The sequence below is a fragment of the Vanessa cardui genome, chromosome 9, assembly GCF_905220365.1.
Source record: "Vanessa cardui chromosome 9, ilVanCard2.1, whole genome shotgun sequence".
Lineage (NCBI taxonomy): Eukaryota > Metazoa > Arthropoda > Insecta > Lepidoptera > Nymphalidae > Vanessa > Vanessa cardui.
In genome coordinates, this window is record NC_061131.1 from 6,628,258 (window position 1) to 6,646,262 (window position 18,005).

An 18,005-nucleotide genomic window follows, 5' to 3' on the forward strand; every position below is an offset into this window, starting at 1 on the left:
GAACGAGGATTACTTATATTTTATTTATACAAAAACTTAGACGACACACTGCAATCCTTAGCTTTAAATATCATATTCATTTTGCTGTCATGAAATGTTTGTTTAAGAAAAGTTTATGATTCCGAAACAGTTTGAATTTAAAATATCAAAAAGTATAGTTGTTATTTATATTCTTTATACGTTGAGTTATCTGTAAAAGATAAATAAATAACATAAGACTCACCTTCTGATAAACTTTTTGAATCCCCAGTCTTTGCCTTGGACGAATCTGTATGCACGTTGTGATTCCATTGCTTTTGTTTCTTCTCTTTTCGCGTTTAATATTGAAAATTTAAACTTCGCTCGAACTTCTGATTTGTTACACGACACTAATAATAAATATAACGATAAATAGTCTTTGCTCTCTTCATCGAGTCCTTTAGGATTTACGCGAAGACACCATTTTAACTTATCACTAGCACCGGCTGAAAATGTCGATGATTTTAACACTTCACCCATCTCTTCTCTACAAAAACTAAAATTATTTATTGTCCACATATAACTGAACTTCACCACTTTGACCTGAAACAAAAGAAATATACATTTTTATATATGTTACAGATTCTATTCGACTTTTATAAAATCACTTCATAAGTTTAAAAATAACCATATTATTATTAATATGTAGTATAAGAAGAGTAGTCGTGGACGAAAAAATACAAAAAATAATGAGCTCATTATACCTGTTTGTAATTATATATGATACATATAGTATATTGGTGTCTCCGGACCACGGCAAAACCACATCCTTTGTGTGTTGTGGTATACTTTTTATCGCCTTTGATAACTACGAAACAAGTGGTCGCTTTGAACATTAACTACTTATTTACGATAAACAAAACACCATACAAACTGACATATGTAGGTATGTAAATCCTTTTAGTTTAGTATTATGCGGCGAGATTATCGATTTACGAGCCATATATAAAGACATAAACAATTCACCAATTTCATTACGCTGGATGTTTGCGTAATTTGTTTTGAGGAATTTTGGATGATGTTATTCATCTGGACTTACAACTAGTAATATAGGCATGTTTCGAAAATAATATTTTTAATTTCTATACCTTTATATAATTGTTTAATATCATCTAAGCGTACTGGAGGTATTAATTAACGTAGGTATTAGCAATATTGGATGACAACGTGTTTGGTGATAATTTTGCAAATATCATATATCTAACGTGATTCGAGTGAATCGCAGTACACGTGCCGGGGCCCAAGTATGGCCGAGGTGGGCACATGGGCTACTGGAGGTCAGGACTAGGCGGTTTGTCGACGCTTGGAACTGGTCGTTGCCCCCGACCGTTGCTTGGCTTGCCGACTTGCGGTGCTGCTGAGGTCTTCGCCCGGTCACCGACCCGCTCCAAGGCCGCCCGCATCATCCCCGCTGTCTTGGATTACACTTATACCAATCGCAAAAACCAAGTCCTAACTAGCTCCAATGATCACATGTTTTTCTTTCACCAATATACTTTAGCAATTATTGTTAAAGTATACTGACAATTTGATATTTAATAACGCTTTTTAAATAGATAACTTTTCATTGTACGTGCTGAATTTATTAATGATATAACACCTACAATCGCTTTCAGGACGCTAATATATTAAAAATTATTGTACCTTAATAAATAAATATATAATATAACTTCTAAGGTTCTAGTGAAAACTAGATTGCAAAGAATATGACGTAACAGACAAAACTAAGTAAAAAAAAATGCGTGTTCAAATAAAAGAGTTATAATTTCATTACATTTCTAAATAACAATTGCGTGTTTTAATTTAAAACGTGTCGATCTGAACAACACAACGTGAATCTTTGTATGACGAGCGCGATTGCACGTGCTTGCTTCTTAGCTACGTAACATTCCATGAATGTACAAGGAAGCGACTGGTAATTTGATTAATCATACGCCATTAATTAGAACGCAAATAATGCAAACTCCATCTATATATAAACATAATCCAAAGACATATTCAACTAAAATACAGTTATATATTATAGCATTGACAACGAAGCTACCTTAATAAGTAAACGTACCGCTGCTTGAAACGATTCTCTTGAAACACCGTTATCTTTAGCGAACCAAATAGATTTTGGCAAAAAGTACCAAAAAAGATAATACCAGGTCGACATCTAACTTGTTCAACGGTCGTTCTAAATTTGTCAGTTCTTGTTATGATCGTGTGACAGGAAATAAAATTAGGTTTCACGATTTACTTAAGATTACCCTTTTATTGTTTCCTAAATCATTGAAACCAAAATTGTTCCATGTCCTTGGAAAACACGTAGAAAAATTAAACGAACATTTTTATTGTTTTTCAATTTCAATTATGTTACTAATTGAATGTTGTTTTTACAAATAAAAAACCTTTATTTAATATAAAATAAATTGCATAATTAATGCTTTCATTTATATTCAAAATAATTATAGACGCAATAAATTAGCATATCACAAAACCAGCACTATTATCTTTATGGACGAGTCATGGCCGCCTTAATACAATATCATACACGTTCGTATTTACTTCCTTGTTAATGTTCATATTAACACAATCGTCGTTACACGTAATATTTCAAGAGCAAAGATAACGACCCTGGCAAATAGTATTATCATTAATTATAATTTATTTGATTTCAGTTCGAAATAAACCACACAAACGTGGAATTAGTCACATGAGAAATTAAGATTTTACATCTTTATAATATAACCGTTATGTAGCTGTAATATTTTATTTGGAGTTTAACATAAGTTAATGTATTCGCTGTTGAAATATTCGTAATAAAAACGGACTAAGCTAAAGATTAATTTAGCTATTTAGTATAGTTGTTTACAGGTTAGAGGCCCGTGACGCCGAAACAGACGCACGAGTGAACTTAATTGGCTACGCTGTAGGTTTTGAACTAATTTTTTAGGTGACGATCCTTGTAATTTTGTCTTTTGTAAGGTCAGCAGATAACATTTTCGTGATAACTAGATTATTAAATCTTTGTAGCCTTGATGTTCAAGTACAAATTTATTGATTAGGCGAAACGTTTCGAGTCTGTACTTAGGTATCAGATACCTACTTTGTTTTTGTTTTTAAATTCCGGCGAACGTGAGTCCGTCAGTCTCCCTTCAGGCGACTTGACCGATTTTGATTGTATTTTTTCGCAAAGTCACCTATCATCCATTTTTAATTATTATCGTCATATTTTTATATCATTTTTCTATATTACATCATATGACTTATTTCTCCAGAAAAAGTCTTTATTTTACTCCCACTAAATAAGGCGGAAGCTAGTATAACGTAGAATTACGAACACAAAAAAATAATTAATTAACGACTAGTAAGAAATATACTACTTGAATAAATATTGAAACCATGTTCATATAAAACTAATAATTTTTAGAATACCTGTTGTATTGTAACTAGCGCCGAGAGTGTTATAGGTCCAGAAGTCTTAGGACTGGCAACCGTCACAACATGTTTATGAGTCAGGTGCAAGATTTGACTCCGAGTAACAGGTGTAAATAAAATCTTGTAAAATACTGAAATTAATATCTAGTCCTATCCACCATTACTGATACATTTCAGAGACTTCATCGTTTATTATTGGTAGTAACAGCAACAACCCAACAGTAAAATACTTACTACATCTTATGTGTTTGCCGCTCTTAGCGCCCTTAGATCAGTCGGTGGTACCGGTACTTATGTCTAAAAGTAATGATGCAGGTTGGGTGTATACCTGTGTAAAGCACCAGTTTTCCGCAACGGGCGTGTTCCCGTCGTGCAACGGGCTGGGCACGCGGCTCACCGCCATCCCGCCGGCGCCGTTGGAGGACACGCGCGCCGACTGTGGAGCGGGCGCGCCGCCGCCCGACCCCCCACCGCCACACTCGCTGCCCGACCCGAGCCTGCAACGCGGGTGACGTTCAATATGCATACTTCAATCAGGTGATGTATGGGTGATCGTGACATGTCAACATCTTAATTATTTGTTATCGATGCCAATCGCTGAAAACTGTTAAAATAAATATACATCAAATTAATAAACTATTTTCAGCACTTGTCTGATTTAAGCGATATGTATAACCCATACGAGGAAAAATATAGTATAACAGATGGCTTAATTCTCACTTCGAAATATTGTACGTAACGCACTCTAACTGTACTAAGTAGGTAGGTACATATGTAACGATTTAGATAACGCCAACGGTTCAGCTTATTGTAAGGACAAACGTTAGCGATTGAAAAGTATATCAACGTTTATTACACTACTAAACGACATTAATTGTAATACCCTTTTAAAGTGTTTATAAAATTATCCGATGCGATTTCCATGGTAATAAGTCAGGAAAATGTGAAGACGTATGCACAACAACGCACAAAACATTTATTGTAATCGAATGAATGGTATTTGAACACATATGGGATAAATAAACGGATATTGATTTAAATCAAAATAAACGCTTATCATCATAATTACATTTACACACTATTGTATTATCAAAAGATTTAGATAGGTATGTATTATAACAAATAGTTTATATTAGACTTTGTAACATTGCATTGAATGAATAACTCATTTTGCACAAAAAAAAAAATTAAAAAGAAATATTACCCATCGATCTTTAAATAGATTTGAGCATCCATCATCATCATAACCCAGGTATTTATTTATACAACTTAACTTATTTTTAAATAAATTGTCTGAGGATCTGTGTATATAATTATATAGTAACAGCCATCATTTATTTGCGTATTATCTTCCTCGTATATAAATAGTAAAGTTAATAACGAATTAGTAATTAAACCGCACAAAGTAATCGTAGTTACGGTAATGAAGTAATAGAAACAATTTGCTTTGGAACTGACTTGTTGACAAACATTAATTGAAAGTTCTTTGAATATGACTCAAAGTCAACATTCACAAACTGCACTGGCACTAATCGATACATGTGCTTATGTCTCAGCTTCCGCTAGTCTTCCACGAACTATTGTTTTAGATCTCAATTTTCGTCATGGAAAGGAATAAATTTAGTCACAGTTTGTAGGTATTGTATTAAACTTATACACAATAGTGTCTTAATATAATGTTATCATTGATATTACAAAATTCGATTAACAATAAGATATTCTACAGTACCTACATTATTGTATCATTAGATTAGGTGTACCAAATTTGAAAATTTTTCTCTTAAGATGACAAATATTCGTCTATATTTGCTGTCTACTGTATCATTAGTATCTCAAAGACTGAATCCCTGTCATACAAACAAACAGCGAAAGAGATCCTACAAATCCAAGGGTACGACAATGGAAAAGTATCCAGCACCCTTACTATACATGAGATCCTACAAATCCAAGGGTACGAGAATGGAAAAGTATCCAGTACCCTCACTACACATGAGGCACAGACTGCTAGACGGTCATCCACATAAATGCGCAATGAGAAAGCCACAATTCAACGATATCGTATCCCTTGCAGCGGTTGCAATATCGCATCATACGTAAAACTTCGTATTTTATGCTGATGACAACAAAGCGTTGGGAACCCTGGCGAAGAGGACTTTTATGGCGAATAACGATAGAGATTCCGAACTACAAGAACATATCAGTTTAGATACAAATATCACAATAAAAAAATTAAAATATTAAGTTACTATTTGAAAATGAACAGCTTATTTGTAAAGTTACATTTCTGTTAGAATAACATGGGGAATATAATAAATATTCATGAGGGCATTTGAAAACTCATTTAATTCTATCGATATAGCCAATCCGTGAACTTATTCGAAATTAATACCTGGATATAAGTAATAATAAATCAACGTTGCAATTAGAAGGTATGCTAACTAGTGACCTAGTGGCCTAATGGTAATACTTGAAAATTCTCATGGAATAGAATGCAAGGCAAAAATGTAGCAACGTCGTAATACGCCAATCAACAATTGCGATTTCGCATCCTAAATCTGGGCCGCGAACAAATTTTCGTTCGTTCGTTACAGTAGGCGGGCAGCGATGTACCCGTTAGTGAACAATAACTTCATGGCTTAAGAAGACTTACAAGTAATTTGAGTATATTTTTGCTTTTAGGTTTCGGTGTCATCAAAAAGTCGAGAGTATATCGAAGTGGGACGTTACAATGCAAGATATCGCCGTCCTGCGAGACTTTCACGAACTGTAGTTCGATTACCAAATACACGTTAGAATCTGTGTCAGTTTCATCACCACACTGCATCCGTTCACGGCTCGCGCGCGGTGGCTTTGTTCAACGTTCAGCAGCTGTGTGCCCCGGTAATTTATTAGGGCGAGCGAAACGTCCAGGCCACAGCCCTACCTGGTAATGAAACCACTAAGTTGCGAGAGAATTGATCAACAATATGAACGGTCATTTGTGTAATTAACAAAAACAACTTGATAGTAATCAATCTTTGTGTGTTATTACACAGCCCATATAAATTCGATTACAGGCCTTTGTACACGATGCCATTTTAAATATAAAAACATCTGTTTACATTAAAACGTCTATTCCAATGAAAATTAACAATCATATTAGTGCATATTAATTCGTAAATAACAATAGTTAATGTATAAAAAATGAATGAATGAATTATGAATGTAAGTAAATTATTTATTTTATAAAATAATTCGATGAAATTATACAATTAATTATAGGTATCATCATGTTATAAATAAAAACAAGCGCAACAAACCTAAAGAAAAAAAGGCTAATGCGTCGTTCATGCAAAACGAGGACAAAGGGAAACAGTTATTGTAACAAACCGCGATTAACGTGTAACGCATTACAGACATCAGCGCAAAAACTGTCCAACGAGTCACTAACAAAAGTAGGTTTCATTAATTTTATTAATCAGTACGACCCAGAAAGTTAAGATGTTGATGGAAGACGATCTGACTAAATGGCAGAACCAAATAAATTCAACTAAGATTATGCCTTGACAATGATATAATAAAAAATTAAATGCAATATTATGAAATAAAATTGGATTTTGTAATGAATACAATAGTGTTATGTTAGATCAAACTATTAATATAAAAGCCTTATCTTTGAGCGTATGTACACTTCTATATCGTCAAAATTTCCATGTATAAAATGTTTTAGTTTCGACTTTAGGTGGTCAATTTTTCATAGCAACGAATACTGATAAGATATCCGATATAAGCGATCTGTTCGAGGTCGACTAACAAATTTGCCACTGTGGCAAGTAGAGCGGCCCGAGCGACCTACATCTAGTTTCAGTTAAACCGCTCCTATTATCGTTAACAATAGCTGAAGTACCATATCAGTTTGGTTTTATTTTCCACATTAACTTCTATCAAAGTTATCTTAGACAAACGTAAATAGCATTCCATTCATTTAAACAGTAGATTATATTACAAGAAGATGATTTAAAAGCATTCTATGTACAATAATGTTGGTCGTTTTCTATTGGCCACGCCACTACAGTAAAGTAAAATGTTTTTTTAAAACGTAGAAGGTAAGAAGTTCATTACAAAGTTAAATTTATTTAGAGAATTTTTAAATATACGGCCGTTTTGAGAAGTCAACAACCGGTAAAAGCTTGAGCAATCACCGACACACGTTTCATCGGTCTCCCGGGGTCTTATTATAGATGTCATCCGACCTGCTAGTATCTTCTTCTATATTTAAAGCCCTCGGGACGTTCTTGTAATATAATTATCTTATTCAACAGAAATATGTCAAATTACTTTATAACATAATAGTGGCAACAAATCAGAAAATATTTTAGTAAAAAAAAAAAAATAAACACAAAAGAATCCGATCTCTTTAAAAAATAATAATTATGAATCTAGTTACATTGTTGTAAACATATCTTTCAAAAATGTTTTGTCAACCAAAAGTTAAAGTTCTCAGTGGTTTTGGAACGAAAAAAAATCATATTTAGTAGCAATAATCGTTGTCAACCATATTATTAAATATGGTTTATTGACGAATACTAATAATAACAGGACATAAATGGTGAACAATATAGCACTGTTTTACAAATCGGCAATGAATAATAACGATTTAATAAAGACAATGGCAACAAAATTAGGACGTAGAACAATGATCGCAAATAGGTGTGCGATATAATTTTTTCCAAGCGATGTCTCAATGATGCAGCGGACGTGCCACTGCAGGGGGGAGTAACCAAGTGAGCAATGCCCTCTTAACGACAACTGCGTGCTGTGACTCAGACGTCCTGAGGACGACCTGACAATAGGGTCCTCGACTGGGCTGCTTGAAGGACGGAATGTTTATCGAGCAAACTCCTGTGATATCATGCATTCGTATCGTTTATTTCAATTCTCGTCTCGTACTTTTATACATACGTATATTACATTATAATATAAATATTAACACACTACCTATTAAACTATTCATCTCGAATAATTTCTGCTTTTATTACTGCACTTAAAACCTCATTTTTACTATTACTACTAAGCGTGTTTTTGTTCTAGTTACTATACAAACTAACGGCTACCGATAAATAAATTTGATGTCATGGATTTTATTTTTTTTTATATAATTTGGTTACCTCGGTTATGATAAATAAATTCGTGGTATATTTCGTCGTTCTGCACTAAACCAGATAGCGAAAATTGATAATAGACCACATAAATGGATACAAGGTCAGTTCATCGTCTGAATATGGCACAAAAGAGCGATGCTGTCAGATGTAGGCTATGTAGAATGAGACGAATGACATATCTGCATATATTATGTAATTAAGCCTCCGTCTTTAACATAACGTTGTTTTTATAGATTTCGTTAAAAAAAACCAATTCCACTAAATCTATAATTGTATATTTAAGTTTTGTATAGGTACGTTAAGCACGCTTTTATTATGTTTAGTGTTACTACACATAAGACTTAAATTTGAATAGCACCGTTTTAAAAAAGTATATTTATAATATAGTAGCTCCAATTAAAATACACTTGATTTTTATTATCGATACATAATTTACACGTTGGATAATCATTTAGGCATGTTTTTTTTAAATGAATAACCAAGACAACAACAAATAAGTAAGCGCCTTAAAACAAGGAAGTGTATTTATCTTATTGTAAGTCGTAATTATTTACTGTTCAAGCCCTTTTAATACTTCATCTATGAATATATGAAGAATTTTAACGTCGCATCAACTTCCACGCGTTTTAAGACTTTAATATGTGTTTGTGTAATGTTTTGGTGCATTTACGTCAAAATGCAATATGGTAACATATTTGTAGATACAGTTAAAACGAATCGTGGATGTGACGTATATAATCAAACACACGATACTGCCAAGGTTATGGCAGTCGTCATAGTCCGTGGCAATTTGTAACAATAACTTCTCAATGTCAAAGCTCGTTATTTAACGCTATGTTCAATCATATTATTATAATAATTTGTTGAAAATGATTACATATTACTAATTAAGCGAATGCGTGAATAACAATTTTAGTCGTTGCTTTGTTTTATAACGTGAATTTCATGTAGGTAAGTATATTGAATATCAAACAAATCACATAAAGACCGCTAGTCTAAGATAATGTATACGATTTAATAAACAATATTGCCCAATATTATAAAACATGACCCGATCCATACGTGATATACAGTCGAAAACGTGATATTAACAAAAACATTAAATGAATATAAACAGTAACTGGCGTTTTTAACCTGTCCGTAGGCAGATGTTTAATTGCAAGGTTATGTAGCATAAACATTTCGCGGACGAGCGAGCTAACGCGGAAATAAATGACACCTCTATTTGTCCGAGATGTACGAGGACGTACAAGGTGACCGCGCCACGTGTGCTGTGACGATTGTGTTCGCATTACATGTACGGAGCTAGGGTTAACACTTGACCGATGTCAACGAAAGTGGAACCGATAAATAATCGCAAGGCTTCGCAAGATTTACATCTCTATCACTAACCCATAACAGAAATCGTTGAAATAGAAACAAAAAAAGACCTTATTATAATAAGTTAATAAAAAAAAATATCTCTAAATCATATACGTCAATAGATTAGAAAACAATTAAAATTGGAAAATACCGTCTGAAATTTAAATTTTACAAAATATAAACAAATCATAGTTTATATTAATCAACCCTATAAAAACTAATACTTTAAGTATATTAAAATGAGATCATTTTACAGAGGAAAATCATAAGATAAATTATTAAATGAATAGGTATATCGTACAGTAATATTTTTAAAAAATGAGATTGTAATGACTAAATCAAACATTGTTATGTACAGACTATTATACAATTCTAAAATTAACGCATTCAGCATTTTCTCGGAATTTTCCGTTGATGCAAACGGAGGCAATATTTTCTATTATGTGTATCTCTTATTAAGATATTAGAAATTTGAACTTTTTGTCGCATTTTTATATGACGTCTGGTAATCTTGTGCAAGCTCGAATTGTATACCAATAGCTACAGTATCAATGATAACAAAGTCATAATTATAAAGATAACGTTCAAGGATATCATTTTATTCTATCATTCATCGTTATTTTTCTTTGAACAATTTGTACCTGTCTATGTGTAAAATAATATTAATCGTAAAGTAGTATTGGCTGCATTGATTATTCAAACTGTAGATCTGCTTAAAACACTATTATATCTTACAGAAATAACTCTATCAAGTTTCATGTGGTATCTAAAAGACTATTTAATATTATTCAGTAATATTTACTGTGTATTTTAACATTAATATTTTATCATACAATTATTATAAGGTATTATGTGCGTATAAGGATAATTAAATGGATTTACCTACTAATATTATTTATATGCACAAATCGTAAATTATTTTTTTAACATAAGCGTAATTATATTGTATATACAATATGTCTATTTCTTAGTAACACTCTATTAAACCTATTAATTACGTCGTAATCGTATTAATCTCTTAATAACGTATTATTTATTTAAGAATGATTGCGATTTATGTGTATATACATATATGTATATGTACACGTATATGCCGATTCGATAGACATGAATCGTACATACTTTAAATGAAAGACGTGTAAGTATAGTTTTTAGTATGGGAACATTGAATGAATATCGCTAAAAGTGCATTACTTATAGTATGTCTAATTATCTTCTTGCTAATTATGCCCGATCACTGTTACAATTTTTTGCAGGAACAATAATATTTAAGAGCGTGTAGTACCGATAGGGAAACGAACTGTATTTCTGCATTTTCCATTTAAAAAATAAATTCAAACTCATATTTAATATAAATGTATTTATTTATTTTCTATAAATATTTTTAAATTATTTCTTGTTTAATATAGTGATAAATTGTTACAAAAAATAAGGAAATGACGATATAAGTAAATTCGACGATATTACACGATACGACTAATATTATCGAATTGGCATTGGTGAAGATAAAATTACAGGAAATGTTGATTACTTTAAAGCATTTTTTATTCACATTAATCTCACCGTATTGAGTGAATTTTGTCACTTCTATAGTAGCTCAATGTTATATTAATTCTGAGTAAAGTAAACCTACATTTAAATTAAATTAAATTAATATTTATGAAGAAGGATAATTTTTAATTATGGATATATTTTAATGTTTACCCAAAATATGTTTTGTAATAAATTTATGTATATAGTATTTATCCTTACTTTTAGTCCTTTAGTAAATTTAATAGTGATTGTATTTCGTAGCCTATCAGAATGTCCTGTCTCTTTTCATAGGCTATATATATTATTTGAGGAAATATGTAGAGGTCTAACCTCCCGCGCAACCTCGTGGCGAGGAATCGAACAATTGTCGGTTATAATGGAGAGTTGGCGTTACGTCATGACCTTACTATATTGTAGTGACGTCGGACATGCAAACCTATTATGCCTAGCGTATAAACCATGGCGCATGCATTTTAAATAAACATTGTTACCTAATATATAATGTACACGATATTCATTTAATAAACAAGCGACATTTAAGTATTTTTTTGTGTATGGATATTAAATTGTTCGTTAGTAAATACTTAGAATATATCTGTTACCTAGATAATAAAATAATATAAATTAAACCTATTACGTACTTCATTCGAGTGGCTCGCGCGGATTGTTGTTGATACCTAGAAAGCAAATACGTTAATATATTCAGGTGAATTCAAAGAAGGTTTAGGATCAAGGCATTTAGCAAAAAGATTATTATTGGCAGCGCCGAGCGAGGATAAGCTTCTAGGCGGAAGCGAGCGAAGCGAGGCGAGGCCGAGGACACACGGCAATTCACGAATTAAACGCAAACCTGAAGCGGTTGAACTTTTGACCAGGGCTGTTATAATTATCATGGACCATTAAGTTCGACTCCGTTTGTTACTCTTTAATTATGTATAATTTAATTTTATTGTTAAAAAATAATCATAATCATTCCTGTAACGCCCTGGCATTACATAAACTAAACAAGTCTTATGTGCAAATTGCAATGTGACGTATAACACTGGCAGTAAAATCATTTTGAAATGATTACGTGGACACTTAACACGTTTTAAATACAAAGAGCAAGAGTTTACGCGAGACGATTATGCAACATTCCAAGTGCCATACGTGAGTGGGAGTCGCGGCGGGGAACTGAAGCCGACGTATGATCTGCAACTCGCTCGGCGCACGAAATGAAACGGCAACATTTGGCAACGCAGCCATTGGAAAGCAAAGACATCGACGGTAATGTAAAGCCGCATAAGACATTAATATAACTAGGATAGATTGATTTATAGCTCCACCGAGAAACTGTGCCACCTCGGCCCTACTACAGCAACACGTTCTACATCGTTATGCCACGAATATGCAAACAGATAGTGAGGGCAGTGAGAATTTATGGCTATTATGGGACTGAAGAGTAAACAAGTACGCGGAAATGCGAAATAACGTTAAGCAATTCGGTAATGAAAAGGCCGGGTGCTACTGGCCTCTAACTTTATTGCCCTATGAATTACTAGATGACTAAATAGATTGGAAAGACCTTGACTTCGGCCTGATATAAACTATATGACCCTACTTCCTCAAACATCTGCGAGGGTCGTCTCTGCAAATTGTATTTAAATTGTGATACGTTTTCCGGTAGGCGGGATTCGTACAAAAGATTTTTTAATTACTTTTATTTTTCCATTCTTACGGCATGTAAACATAAATTTATTTATTTTTCAAAATAAAATATTTAAGACAATTATAATGGCATAAAATCATGTCTAAGAGTTAGTGACTTAAGTCTAGACAAAATAAATACCTTTGAAAATCGCGATGACGCCATGAACGGACGAATTAGGTGGACCTTGGCGTCTAAAATATACCTACTATACAAATAACCAACACGACGTCAGATGGGTAAAAAATAATATTTGCATGTAAAAACTTTTTCATCTAATATCGTAAATACTGATACTCTAGTATCACTTACACCAAGAATCCGTTAAACAATAGTTTGTAAGTATATGTCCAAAGGTCATAGGTATAAAGAATAATGGATCCGTTATTAAAATATTTACTAGCCCTGACACAACGCGCAGATGGATGTGGGTGTATATTGCACGTAAAAGGCGCGTACAGCTCATATATGTGTGTGAGTATATGCCAAGACAGTCCGTACCAGCAAGTCGGCTCACCAACAGCGGCATCGAGAACGCGACCCGGTTCACCGATCGAGAAAGCATCTGCTAAACTCGGTTGAGGCCGCGATCTACGGTCATACAAGACTTGTAAATCTTTTATGTTTAAAAAAACTCAACTCAAAGCCGTAATAATTTAATAACTGACACGACCTCTGTTACAGGATTAAACCAATGTTATACCCGCCGACTACTTCGGTGGACCGCGAACCTCGAAATCTATCGAGGTTTCATAATACTTCCGTCTTGTGTGTAATATATAACTCCCAAATTAGCGACTCCTTGAAATAAATATATTCAGAACATTTGTAAACGACTATTTATTTGAAAACCGGTATCTAAATTGTTATCGTGTTCGATTTCTGTAATATTATTGTAGTAAAGTTTTATAGTTGAAAATTCATGCTTATTAGAAGCATATAATTAATAGATTATTACTATAGTGTAATATATTATGAAGATTTATCGTTGCATAAAGTCAAATCGATAGATTAAATATAATTGTAATTTTACAAAGCGAAATATGGTTTTGTGTTGTACAAACATAGTGTGAAGTTTTTGTTCTGACCATGAAATCGTTTTTAGTGACAAACTATTTCGTTATCCATAATTAAATATTGTTTATTTCGTAACAATTATCAGTGAAACAAAATTTATTGAGGAAACAAATAATAATTAATAAAAATACATGTAAGTTCGTAATAAAAATACATAATCTTCGCAATTACTTGGTATTGTCAAATATTTACCATAATTTAAAAAAATATGACATACTAACACTATAGAAACGTATTATATTTTCTTCCTGGTTTATATGTGTTGTAAATGATAAAATGTTGTTATCTTATTTATAACAAACCAACATTTTTTTTATACAAGAAACCATGTACTCAAGAGAGAATAAAGTGACTATTAAAATCATTCTTATTCCTTAATAAGATTTCTTTCAACTCAAGTTAAATCTCTTATAAACAAAATACATATACTATTTATGTTTCATCAACTGAAAGTAACCCAAGTGTAGAATAAAAATAATCGTTTTCGAAATATCAATCCGAAGTAATCTATTTATCAGAACCTCAAAATTACTTAGTTAGTAAACAGCTAGAATAACGGGGCCAAATTTGACATCGTAATACATTTGACCTACATGAGAAATTAATGACGTTTGAAAAATATAGTACTATAATAAGCTTTATTGGTTTCATGACATATTGATAAAAAAATACAGAAAAAAATCAATAAATGAAACTAATGCATATTAATAATAGAATAAAATAAGTTTGTTTCGTTATTGTTATTATGTATAGATAATAATTAAACTATAAACGATTTATTTCCTTTCATAAAAGTTTACAAAAGTATGTAATTATTTTAACTATTGCGGCCAGTGTCGGTTTCGGGTCACACTACACAGTAAGGGGCACAAGGTAAAAGATGGTACATTGAAAGCGGCCTTAAGCCCAATAGCGATCTGCGACCGTGTCGCTTCCTATTGGTGTGGAGGCGACAATGCCAGTACTGCCTCTGACTGTCGCGAAGGTGACAGCTGCAAAGGTCGATCACCACTTGAACATTGGTTCCAGGTTGTCTGGCTTCGATTTAATATTTAGTACATTTATGAGAATTTATCGCATTATTTTATATTTCGTTTAAAACGTCAGTCAAATTTCAAAATTAGAGAACCGAATGACCTCTCTGTCGTATGTAATTTAAGATGACTATTCGTTAAAATATTGAAAGTTAAATTTATTATGACCTTAACATGACAGTTGTAGATTTTTTTTTATCGAAAGCAGGGATTGCGGTCACCATTATTATTATTATTGTAATGCATATAATGAAGTTAGCCAATTACTTTGTTTGTTTTTCTTATTTAAATCGTTATCACTTACTCTATTTTACTTTAAACAATAATTAAAATACTTATTATAATATTTGTTATCATAATAAATATTTTACAAATGGCGAACCATAAAGGCAGAAAACAGTGACCCCAAATCGCTAAACAAGACTAAGGGAGTGAAACGCAAACGCTCAAGTTTTACGGGTCAACCGTCAACAGAGCATTTTGTTAGTGGGAGGTGGATCGGAGAGAAGGGTGTATAGGGCCAACGGGGGAGGACCCTGACACAGATCCCGAAGCGTCGCTGAAGCGCCGCGGAGACCTCGAGATTCGACTGTTATAATATCATCGATTCCTCGAAGCACCATTCCGAGTTACGCTCGAAATGGGTCAACGCGCTCGTCTCTTCGTAAGCACAGAGTGCGTGGCGATGTCCCCGTCCCGAATTGCTCCCTCGGCAAATTAAAGCCGCGTGCAACCATGTTCCAAATCGGCTACCGACTATTTTCAAGATAATTAATTTGTATTATTAAACAATGTTTTACATAGCAGGTTATTGAAAGTGTCGTATTGAATTTATAAGTAGTAAAATATCCATGGAACCACTTAAAGCTTAGAAATTCCAGTGCAGATCAGATAAGTGCTACGTTGTGACACTTTACCTTGCTTATTGAGGATGTTCCGCTATATTTATTTATAATATATGCAAGGTCTTGAGAAATAAAATGCTTCAAACAAATAACACTATGACATTAGTAATGACTTTTGACGATTTTTGTAAGTGAACAGGCAAACATTGCAATTAATGGCTGTGTACCTTTGCTTTTTAAAAACGAAGTTGACATGACAATGAGGTCTCATGCAAACGAGATGGCTGGTTCTAAACGAAACCATGACATTTACTAAAGAGAATTAAAATGATTAAATATGTTAAGGTTCATTACAAGGTTTTAAAATTTATTAGCTATTTGGAAAGTTTCTTTTTGTATACGACTATTAATAACATTAGTGAAAGTTTCTTTTTGTACCAAGAAGAAAAAAAAAAGATTAAGAAAAAAAGAAAATATCATACTTAGCATGTATTGTGAAAACTACAATCAAGATCGTTAAGACAAAGAAAAGACGCTACGCACCGAGCCGAAGAAACGAGGCAGTGACGCACTTTCCATCACTCGCGCAAAATTTCACACATTCTTAATTAAGAAAAAAAAAAAAACTTAACCAAACAATATAGTTTTCATAAAAAAAAAAAAAAAATTAATCCATCAATGTCATGTAACAAACAATATAAGTACAAATATTATGTGTTTATTACATAAGTTAACCTATACACAACTGAAACAGGAGCAAAGAATGGGCCTGACCGAGATCTCTTGCTTTGCGAACGTGCGCCGGTGCCCCTTAGCTAAATTGATACACTCTTGCGAAATAACCTCGCCCAACTTATTCCTACACAATCAAATTAGACGGCACCGGCCTGGTTTCTCGTAGATTTAGAATAGAGTATATTAAACGCATATAATTATTACATACTTCAAGTTTGCTTTTGTTTATCTTTAACAATGCATCTTGCTTAAGTTTAATATCAACAGGCAAACATGTTTAAAGTCGATGTTAGCTCGTATTCGTGTAACAGTATTGTTAATTTATCTTGACGTATAGTTTAAAAATACAATTTATTTACAGTATTTAATCAAATTGTATTTGAAGTCAAATAAGCGAAATAAAATGTACTAATTATTCCTTGAAGCAAAGTATTGCTGAAATAGAGTTCATAAGTGACCTAGCGGTGAAACTTAAGAGCAGTTTTAAAAGCTCTTTTTAAAAGCTGCACAGAATTTTCATTTTAAATGGTCAAATGAAATTATTTTTTATATTTTTTCTTTAATTGGCTTTCTTATTTAAGTTTTATTTTTGTTTTTTTTTTTATGCGATTGAATATTTCACCACTTTTGTGGTATTCTTTTATATATCAAGGGTTTTATTTAAGAGGTTTATTATGGTAGTGGATATTTATATAAGTAAATAAAATTTAAATTTAGGTGATCGCATCCTGTGCCTTTCGAGTAACCTCCGTGACTGAAGGTCACTGACCTCTGGAAGCGCATCCCGCAAATCCTTATCTCTTGCCGACACCGATACAAATGCGCCATATAACCTCCGTATACTTACCTACAGTGTACGTCTCAAGGGGAAAAGAAACAAACAAAATGAGGCTCAACTATGTGTTACACACATTAAAATAGGTTTTTCAGAATATGTGCGGTCTTTAAACAACGATTTAACGCTCGTTGTTTATCCAATAGATTGTGTACTTACGAGTGATAGTGAAGTATGTAAATGGAAAATCAGGTTATCTAGTACGTTAGCGTACACGTTATTCCAAATATTCTATGTATCATAAAAATCGTCGTCGCGGCAATTATTTAAACTTAAACTAAAAGATAAACTCCAGACAAAATTGAATACCTATAC

The 18,005-nt window shown here is 32.8% G+C and overlaps 1 protein-coding gene across 4 annotated transcripts in view; it reads right to left on the reverse strand.

The window, feature by feature from the left end:
• The window catches only part of LOC124532219 (protein roadkill), a 42,724-nt gene that overhangs the window by 7,217 nt on the left and 17,502 nt on the right, over positions 1-18,005 (reverse strand). For 2 of the 4 annotated variants that reach the window (XM_047106978.1, XM_047106976.1), the window contains 3 exons: positions 12,119-12,154; positions 3,770-3,938; positions 224-561 (listed from right to left, as the gene is read on the reverse strand). In XM_047106978.1, the coding sequence (XP_046962934.1) occupies positions 224-561; positions 3,770-3,938; positions 12,119-12,123 (512 nt within the window). In that variant the 5' untranslated portion in view covers positions 12,124-12,154. The remainder of the gene's footprint in view (positions 1-223; positions 562-3,769; positions 3,939-12,118; positions 12,155-18,005) is intronic. The other 2 variants (XM_047106979.1, XM_047106977.1) reach the window with 1 other exon arrangement.